This window comes from Branchiostoma floridae, chromosome 4, assembly GCF_000003815.2.
Source record: "Branchiostoma floridae strain S238N-H82 chromosome 4, Bfl_VNyyK, whole genome shotgun sequence".
Lineage (NCBI taxonomy): Eukaryota > Metazoa > Chordata > Leptocardii > Amphioxiformes > Branchiostomatidae > Branchiostoma > Branchiostoma floridae.
Window position 1 is genome coordinate 23,996,562 of NC_049982.1, and position 11,047 is coordinate 24,007,608.

Below are 11,047 nucleotides of genomic sequence, written 5' to 3' on the forward strand. Positions count from 1 at the left end.
ATATTCTGAAAGGAGAGGTCGCAGTGGAAATAGAACCTACCAGTCTATGAGGTAGAGGTCAGGGGTCACCTTCCACTTCTGGAACAGGGCGTACAGTTTCGGCAGGTTCTCCTCAAAGAACACCTCATATGTGTCGAAGTATATCTTCATCTGGAGAATACCATAAGGAAAGCGTTAGAGATACAGGTACATGTTGGTGACTAAGCAAAGGTACAGTTGCATGTTGTATGCTGTAATATGGACAAAAGTTGTATTCAAATCTTGCCCCAAGAGCACAAGATTGGAACATACAGTTTCCACTACTCGAATGTATGACAAAGTTTGAAATTAATTTTTTGGTCATTTCTTTACATGGAAAGACTAATCAATCCTACAGTATTCTGTAGAAATATCCACGGAGTCAAAATCGCTCATTATTTTGCTACCTTTCCAGTCCTATGGACACAAAAGTGGGGTACAGTGATGTACACATTGTATGGTAGCACTGTATTGTGTATAATTATGTTGGGAACCACACGCACGCACGCATGCACACACACACACACACACACACACACATGCACACACAGACACCCTGATTTTCAGAGACATACAAAAAGGCAAACAGACAAGCATACACAGACACACACACAAACCAAAGCAAGTACCACACATCCCTATCCGTACCTGACCACTATCTACTCTGAAGAAGGCCAGCTGACAGGGTTTGTTCAGCAGGTTAGCGAAACACACGAAGGCGTCAGCTGGCTCCATGTTCAGGATCAGTACTGCTGCCAGGAACGACATCCCCTGGACCTGGGGAGGGGCAGGCAAAACATGTATTACAACTGTATCTCATCATGTGCCACCTAAAATTTAACAGTTCTTTGTGGATGTCGATGTGCAGATGTTGGCACATTGGCTCACCAAATCCGTAGTGCGTTTTTTGCACACGTTTAGACACATGAGCCAAAGAGGCTCGGTGGGAGTCACTCCACTCCAAAGTTGTGGAAAGGCACTTTACACAACCTTTCGCAAGGCCACAACGTTGGGGCATGGTGGATATCTAACTTGGGACCTCTTGACTCTGAGCCCAACGCGCTATCAGTCACGGCACACCAACGCCACTACACCTACACAATCAAAATAGCTTTCTACATACTAACTTTAATTTCAAGATATGACAATGATTTTTTGCTTTAGGTCATTTTGAGCCACAAGATAGGCTAAGCTATAGAAGGACCCAAGAGGAGAAAATTGTGAACGATCTGTCACCACTTGCTTGTTCCTTACTGCCCTTAGATTTATATCAATTTCAATTTTCTATCTAATATTGAAAACAAGACTTAAAAGGTACATATTCCGATATCTGGCCGGATATTTAACAGAAAATTAATGGGAAAATGTATACATTCAAATACATAAGAAAGTTCAAATTTCTTTAGAAGTTTGAATAGATGGATGAATACGTACATATCCCACATCTGGCCGGTAACACACGTACGCCCCCAGAACTCCGTGCAGCATGTCGTGGTACGGTCCACCCTGGGGACAGGAAACATACATGATTACTGACAAATCTGATAAAACAACGTTAACAACTATGATACATTTATAACTTCTAGGTCTATGGCTTCTATCAAACTATCTATGTCAAAACACCACATTATGAATCATTAAGATGTGTTTGGCTCAGTGTTTTATACGTGTTCTATTAACCTTTCACTAGGTCCGTGTTAACTCGTAGCACTGAGCCAGTTACTACATCTGCTCATCAGGCTAAAAAACTAATGGCAAAAGCAATAATTACAGTAATCCAGCAGTTTTGTTTTCAGACTGCAATTTCAATGTCTAATTGTAGTAAGATGTTATGACCAAGAAAGACAGATTTTCTTTAGACATGGTATAGAATAGAACAAACAAGTCCTATAGTCCATGGGCCAGACCCCCAAATTTTACATATCAGTACCACCTGAGGGGGCAAATTTTCCTTATGATTTTTAAGTAGTAGGGTATCTGAGGGATATATTTTGATATGATAGCCATCGCAGAGTGGTAGCTTTGACCCGGCTATCTGCCCTTGACCTTTTGACCCCAATCTGGACCACGCCCTTTGATATGATTATACAAATGGGTGTGTAAATCAATTAAACAATAATATTTTCAAATGAAACTTGCTGGGCTGATACAGAATGAATCAAGGATTACAGAAAACTTAATTTCATTTCCATATCTGGATCCTATGAAGAGTTATGAGTCTTTTAATTATTATTTTTGAGCAAATTTTGGATGAAAAATGTTAATTTCTACTTTTCAAAGGCTGACATTTATTCTGAACTCACATTTGACCTTTTTTCATGCTTTTATCTGCTTTGCTGTATCATTCCCTGCATTCTAAAGTTTAAATCATGAAAATCCGCCATTTCTATCTAGAGATATGAGTACCTAAATAAATACACACCTACAGGCATTGTGTTGGGGAAACCGTTGCTAGGGCCGTTGCTATGGAGGTGCTGGGCTGCAATCCCAAGCAAAATGCAGTACAAAGCCTAGTCTTTTGATATATTTTATGTCCTTATACCTTCCAACATATTATAGAGAACATGTTAAAGGTGTCATATGTAAGGTAAAGTATAATTCTAGTTTAAAACTTACATGCTATATGTATAAGTTAAATAGCATTATCATCCTACATGCATAATAGGCCTTGCACGAGTGTGCATACTATTTCCCACAACTATGAAATAACACTTGACAGTGTTACATGTGTAGCAGGCACCGATGACAACAATGAAGGGAGTATGAGGCAAGATTCATATGAGTCTGCTCTGGATACTGCGTATCAAGAGCTGTTCCAATTCATACGGAATGATCTGTTCAGCAACCCTAGGGTACTACGAATGACAGACCTCTCCTCAAGATTAGTGGAGTCTATAAAGTCTCTTGGTATAGAGCAGATCAAAGACTCCACCAAGAAACACATGTGGCGGAGTTTAGAGAGCGAGTTTTGTAGTACCCTACACTTCTTTTCTGATGACAACCGCAGACTGTTTGTCTATCCTGACAATCTATCTAGATGCGACCTTGTCAAAGCGCATCAGGCCTTACAAAAGGAGCTGAACACTCTTAAATCACTCCTTAACAAAGATGTTGTTGCCAAGGCAGCCCTGTTACTTAGAGACGACATAAGAAAGCAGGATGTTTCTCAAGCCTGGCCACCGGTGATCACAGAGGAGGACCAAAGTAGAGACATCATCCCTCCGTCAGTCGTCAAATTCTTCTGCTACTTGCTGACAGGCGGTTTCAACAATGCCGATGCATCACAGAGGGTGGAACGACTTGTGACCTCATTCGGATATGACATTGTGTATGCTGTAAGCCAGGGAAAAGTGAAAACACCCAAACACATCACTTTGGCTTTTTCCATCAAGTGACTGACAGGAAACGTGGAGCTTGTGCAACTGCTGAACCGACTTGGTTACAGTGTTTCTTACAGTACTATGGAGGAAATCAGTACGGCCCTTTGCCTTCAGAAGCTGTCAAGTGGTGATGGTGACATAACCCTTCCAAGTAACTTGCATAATCAAGTTTTCACCACACTTGCCTGGGACAACATCGATCGACTGGAAGAGACCATAAGCGGTGGCCGGACATCTCATCGTGTCAATGGCATTGCTGTCCAACCCAAGGTAACAGAGTCCCCTGAAGTAGAAGCCCTCCCTCCATTGACTAAAACAAAGAGAAGAAGCATTGACGCCCAGCAGCCAGCATTGCCAGCCTACAATGTTGGCCAAAGAGAGGGTACTGAACCATGCCAATCTGTTGACCTTGAGCAAGATGATATCACTCACACTACACGGCTGAAGAACATGATTTGGATGATAGCTCGTATACTTAAACAAAAAGAGCAAAGCATCAGCAGCTGGACAGGCCTCTACATCAAATCATGCAGTGATGTCCAAGTAATCCCTGACGTTTGCTAACTTCCCACCATCAATGCCCCTCCAACACAGATGTTCACCGTGTACGAAATTCTCAGGCAGTCCTTAATCATTAAGGATAAGCTTCAGTTAAAGAAGATCGTCTGTGTCTTTGATCAGGCTATCTATGCGAAGGCGACAGAGGTCATATGGAAGCACAAAGATATTTTCAAACCAATAGTCATCGGAATGGGATCTTTCCATACATGCTGTACACTTCTGGCAATTATCGGAAAACGCTTCCAGGGTGCAGGTCTGAGGGACCTTGCCATTGAATCTGGGGTAGTAGCAGAGGGTTCGGTGTCTGGAGTGATGGACGGACGCAGGTACAACAGAGCAGTCAGGTTCCACAAGCTAGTGTACGAGGCCTTACTCAGGCTTGTGTGGTCAGGGTTTCTGTCCTGGATGCGTCAGAACCACAATGAGGATCTCACTGACCTGGAAGAAGCAACGGAAACCACTGACACCACACCAATGATGTATCACAACAAGCTTTACTAGGCATCCTACAGTCAGCAACAAATAACAGATTCTGAATCATGTGCATGTTTGACAACTATGTCACCACCCTCCGAAGTGAGAGCAGCCGTCTCACACAGTATTGGATGTCCTACATCGAACTCGTAGAGATTTTGCTGGGTCTCCTTCGAGCAACGAGGGAGGGTGATTGGCTGCTACATCAAGTGTCCATCCGCCAGCTCATCCCATGGTGCTTTGCCTATGACAGGGTAAACTATGCAAGGTACCTGTCATACTACTATGCACAGATGTCACAACTGCAATCCCAACATCCAGACGTGTATGCAGAGTTTATGAGAGGACACTTTTCTGTTCTGTTCAGATTGGCCATGCAAACCCGTTTGGACGTATTCCGGTTGACCAGACTATTGAGGAGACGGTGAACAAAGACACACAAACCGCCAGGGGGACAAAGGGGTTCAGCCTTAACCACTCAGCTATATCAAAGTACTACTTCACAGCAGAACACAGGTGAGTATCTACTTGAAACAACTGAGGGACATGACTAGTGGTGCCAAGAGTAGTAAGTTTTCTCATAAAGATCTACAAACTACACGCATTACAAGGGATGAAGCCGATGTCAGCTCATTGGTCGATTTAATGGAGAACAACTGGATCAACCCAATGTCCTCAGAAGAGCCCGACCTTGTCAGCTTGTCCACGGACAGTGTGGCACATCCCTCCCTACATATTTCCAACGCACACCAAATGGGAGAGGACGCCTATGTCTCCTTCCGAAGGAATCGCTTGGAGCAAGACCCACCAGAAGTAAAGTTCCATGACAAGCTGACAAAACTAAAACTGAAGACATTCTCCAATATTGGCACTAAGAAGACCAGTGAAAAGGGCAAAACCAAAGAAGTTGTCCTGCAGGTGGACAGAAACCTGTTCAGGCACATTATACTGATCGCAGAAAGCAGGCAGCTCCGCATTAAATATGTCCTGACACATCCTCTCGGTCCCCTTCCATGGTCTCTTGCAAATGCTGATGGCACTTTACGTAAGACCAACAAAGCTGCCCTTGCAAGAGAGCTGGAGAGTCGTGTTTCACCAGCAAAAGACACCCCCAGCTCCATCCACCTGTCCGATCGATGGCATGAGCATCCTGCAAAAGATCAACGGCAACAACATAACGTTTTCTGGGCTAGCAAACACCACAATGTCCATAGTTCTGATGGAAGTTGTGAACAGTCACAGAATTGATGTTGTATTTGACGTGTAAAGGGACCAGTCCATCAAATATGCTGAGTGGTTCAAGCGTGGGTCCAGTACAGCATTACAGTACAAAACCATAACTGGTTCTGTCCAGTTCAAACAACAAGTCATCCGTGATCAAGTTTCTGATTGAAGAATGGAAGCAGCCAATCTACAGAGAGAAACTTAGGAACAAGACGCTGTATGCTACCTGTGAGGATGCCTGCTACATGTTCACTAAAGACGAATGGGTGGATATTGCGGAGCTACAATGCTCACAAGAAGACGCTGACACGCGCCTCCTACTTCATGCACTCAACGCTGCTGAGTCTGGTTCTGAAGCAGTTATCATCAGAGCAGACGCTCATGGTCATCAGCCTCGCCTTCGCTAAACGTATCCCATGCAAGGTGTACCAAAAGTGCGGTACAAAGAGCAGGACACGATTCATTGACATTGACAAGTTGGCAGACGCATTGGGAGAAGAGGTCTGTAAAGCATTGGTTGGACTACATGCATTCACAGGTGGGTACCAGTATTGCCTTACCTCACGAAGATTTACATGTACACTATGCATGTACCCCAAAAACATTTTGCATGATAAGTCCACAATATTTTTAAACACATACTTTGCATAGTTTTGTAACATGAATTTTGCTTAACAGATACAATCAATTGAATAGACACACCTCACATCTACAGGAGCTGATAGTGAATGTTAAATGCCACTCTTAATGTTGTTTCCCAGGATGCGATACTGTCATCGCATTTTCTGGCCGTGGAAAGTTGGGCGCTTTCAAGCTTATGTTGAAGAATACCAGAATGCATTTCAGCAACTGGGAGAAAGCTGGACGGTACCGGTGTTTCCTGATGGCAACCTGTTCAAGAGGATTGAGCGCTTCACCTGTCAGATGTACGTGTCGTCTACGTGTCGTAGCTGATGTAAACGAGATGCGGCACCACTTGTTCAGTGCCAAAAAGGGAAATGTGGAATCAAGTGCGCTACCACCATGCCGAGACTGCCTTCACCTACATGTTAAACGAGCAAACTATCAAGCCAGTGGAGGGGGTGCCTACAGAACGACCCTCAGGTACCAAGCCCAGTAGATGCAGGATGGAAGTTAGATGAAGATGGTAATCTCTCCATCACATGGCTACAATCACCTCCCGCGCCAGCTGCTGTACTGGAGCTGCTGACATGTAGCTGCTCTGGGTCATGTACTCTGCCCTCCTGCTCCTGTCTTGCAAATGGTTTGAACTGCACAGAAATGTGTAAATTGAAAGACTGTAGCAACAGGAAAGATGAAGAAACCGAAGAGGATCTGGACATTGAACTCTTCTCTAGTGATGCTGATGACACATCTAGTGATACTGATGATGAATAGATAATAATCAAATGTAAAGTTGACGTGATCATGATAACTGTGCTTGTACATGCCATATTTTGTAAATACTCAGGGCATATGGGTTGTTAATCTATATAGACAAAAAAAACAAACTTGTTGCTTTGCAGTATGTAGTTACAGCTTATGCAGCTATGGTTTATGATATGGCATCGCCATGTTATCAAGTAGATAAAAAGTTATTTATTAACTTGTTATTAGATAAACATAATACTCATTAACTCAATATCTTATTGGTCAGCTTATTCTACACCTGATTACTCTTCCAAAACAAAAGTTTTTCGACAAAAAAGTGGATTTAGCACTGCATTTTGCTTGGTATTGCAGCCCAGCACCTCCATAGCAACAGCCCTAGCAACGGTTTCCCCAACACAATGCCTGTAGGTGTGTATTTATTTAGGTACTCATATCTCTAGATAGAAATGGTGGATTTTCATGATTTAAACTTTAGAATGCAGGGAATGATACAGCAAAGCAGATAAAAGCATGAAAAAAGGTCAAATGTGAGTTCGGAATAAATGTTAGCCTTTGAAAAGTAGAAATTAATATTTTTCATCCAAAATTTGCTCAAAAATAATAATTAAAGACTCATAACTCTTCATAGGATCCAGATATGGAAATGAAATTAAGTTTTCTGTAATCCTTGATTCATTCTGTATCAGCCCGGCAAGTTTCATTTGAAAATATTATTGTTTAATTGATTTACATACACATTTGTATAATCATATCAAAGGGTGTGGTCCAGATCGGGGTCAAAAGGTCAAGGGCAGATAGCCGGGTCAAAGCTACCACTCTGTGATGGCTATCATATCAAAATATATTCCTCAGATACCCTACTACTTAAAAATCATAAGGAAAATTTGCCCCCTCAGGTGGTACCAATATCTCCTCTGGCCCATGGACTACTAGTTTGGAAATTAGTAAAAAGTTGTGCAATATTTACATGGGTAAAATGGGTACAGGATGATGATCATGAATGGATGAAAAGACGTTGAATTCATAGTTTTTATGTAAATCCCATAGACCATGGATTGGGGTATTCATATCATCATAGCTATGGAATCCATCACAATTAGTCATGAATTCCATGGCTGTGAAATGTTTGGAAGGTGAGGTAACTGATATCAGTACTTAGTACAAATCCACAATACTCTAGTGGCTATGGTCGCCGCAAAAGAGAAATTTGCTTAGGCAACCTATACATGTAATTCCTAGGGCTGGGCAAGTTTTATCAATGAAAAAGTGCACAGTACAGCCACAAATTTTGTGACCAGAAAAAAGGTCCTTTAAACTAAGAGTAAGCACCTTTACAGGCACAGTCAAACTTGGTCTCATAAATGCCCAGATGAAACTGCAAAAAAAGTGGTTGCTGGGTAGGTAAAACAGACGGTTAGCACAGGGTCTTAGCTGTTGGATGAGACTGTTTCAATGTGGCTTGTTATGGCTGGAGGTGGCTATCTGTGCCAGGCGGTTGGCTGACCAAGTTTGACTGCACATGTAACTACAGACAGAAACTGAGCTGTCTTAGGCCTACGTCTCATTTCCAAACTGGGGCCCGGCCAGACAGCTTTCAAGAATAAAAAGTATGATATAGAAGACACCAAGACGACCAAGAGAACGGTCGTGGGCATATTTTGTGTAACGCTAGTTCACCTTTATCGAGGGGTAACCTTTATCCGTTGTCTTTAAAAACGGTACATTTAGGAGTATTACATTTGTAAGTCTGAGGACTGTGGTTTCAAATTTTCAATATTTTCTAAATGTTCCGATTTGAAACCACCTTTCGTCGACTTCATATCTCTAAATACGCTTTTTTGCAAATAACGGATATAGGTTACCCTCGGATAAAGGTGAACCAGCGTTATATTTCTACCTATACGTTTCTATTTTTTGTTTTCAAAAACAGCCAAGCCAGGCCCCAGTTTGGAAATGAGATGGAAGCCTTACAAAGCTCAGTGCATGTGTGAAATACTAGCATATGGGTTCCATGATCTTGAAGCTATACTGTATAATGTTTCAAAGTTTAAATATTCCTTTTCAAGAGTATAAGAGTATAAGAGACTTTACAAACTCATTTACCATTTTCACGACAGTGCCTTTGTCCACTATTTCTTCCTGTTAGGCCAGAAAACAGTGTTAGTTGTCTTTTTTGGTGTTGATATTTCCGTGGACAAGTCATGACATAGGGCATTCCAACCCAAGAAACATTCACATGAAATTGCAAGCAATTATAAACAAACTGAAAGATGGTATTTTTAGGCTTATACTTTTATCAATTGCTTGCAAATGTCATCCAATTATTTTTTTTCAGCTAAAAACATAAACATAGAAATTAATTTCGATTATGATATGCTGATTTGGTTTGATGAAGTTGGAATGCTCCAGTACACATCCGTGATTGGTTAGATAGGTGATCCTCAATTTCCAATCAAATGACAAAAAAGTAATCTTTTGATTGGTCAATCATGGCACTTTTCCAACACTTGACACTGGTTTTAGAATTCTGTGTGCTTTAATTTGTCAATGCGTATCTGATCTCATGGTTTTGGGGCATGTACAGAGGACTATACCATCAAGTCCCCTTTACAAAACCCTGGTGTTTTTATATTGACAAGTGTACAATATATGATCTTAGAATCAACTGGTGCAAATCAATACTACCTGAGGCTTAGTAAAAGAAATGTTGTGTTTCTGGGTACCCAACAAACTTTTTTGTCCACCACAGATAGCAAGAGACAGATTAATACAGTTTCCACAATTGCCGATGAAAAAATTTAGTTATCCAACATCTTCAGACAAGGGGGATGATCACTTTGGTTAAAATTGATATCATCAGACCCCTCTGTACGTTCTTCACTGAGGACCTCACTCGGTAGGTAACAGATAAGAGAATATTGAACTGAAAATCTAGAGAAATAAAATTATAAAATACAACCAAGTCCTACCCCACTAATCATATCTTTTAAATACTGTAACCAGAAACACAGCATCAATTTTACTAGGCCTAATCTGATTAGTTGAGGATTAGTTGTGTTAGTGCTGAAGAAATAAAAGAAGCCGCACCTTCTGGAAGATACAGAGATGAGGGAAGGTTCTGCTGATGTCCAGCTTGATCAGCTCCACACTGGACTCCCTGTCCCAGTCTGCTGGGGACGGATCTACACAAGTGCGAAAAGCCGCAGCATACGAAACATTTAACAAGAATACCATGTTTGTATTGCATTTGGGAGCTCACAGGTTCAAACCCGGCTGGGTCATATAAAAAATGTCCCACATAAAGCTTTCTCTCCCAGCCACTCAGGTGTATGGTAGTTGAACACACACCACTACCAGTGAACTTGCCCCTTGCTATAGTGCTTGCATAGTGCGTGGCCCGTGGGCTGTAAAAACAGAGAAGGGCACCATGCCAGCAAACACCTCACCGTGCCTATCTACGGCATTCTACCCCACTAAGTTCTAAAGATCTTCCCAAGGCTATGGAGAAAAGGGAAGGATGGAGGGAGAGAGTCATGTCCATCCGTGCAACCAGTATGCCGGGATGATGATGATGAAGTTCTCAAACAAAGGACTGTCAGAGAAGCCCAGCAGTGAGAAAATGATCTTCTACTCTAACATCTGCTTGGAGATTTACCTTTGCTATCCTTCACATTCTCCTTATGCTGTATGAACAATTATTCTTCAGGCTTTTTTGTTCAAATATTATATGATATACTGCGAGGAATGAGAGTTGCGGAAAGGTTTAGGAATGGAAGCACACCTTCGTCTGACTCTGGTCCTGACTCACACAGCAGCTTGATTCTGTCCTTGGCACGGGCTCTGAAGATCTCATACAACTCTGGAGAAGTCAGAACAAGAGTGGTGTTAACAAACAACATGGCGACATCCAGTGTCAGGCCATGTTTCCTAAACATGGTAGTCATGTTTTGTTGTTTTATTCTATCTCGCACAATATGCTTTAACAAGTGAGGATTGGA

General features: G+C 41.9%; 1 protein-coding gene across 1 annotated transcript in view; it reads right to left on the reverse strand.

Moving 5' to 3' along the window:
- The window catches only part of LOC118414567 (TBC1 domain family member 14-like), a gene marked incomplete in the record, with an annotated part of 37,638 nt that overhangs the window by 5,396 nt on the left and 21,195 nt on the right, over positions 1 to 11,047 (reverse strand). Inside the window, 5 exon segments of the mRNA XM_035818689.1 lie at positions 41 to 150; positions 667 to 795; positions 1,453 to 1,524; positions 10,137 to 10,231; positions 10,831 to 10,908. Coding sequence (XP_035674582.1) covers positions 41 to 150; positions 667 to 795; positions 1,453 to 1,524; positions 10,137 to 10,231; positions 10,831 to 10,908 — 484 coding nt within the window.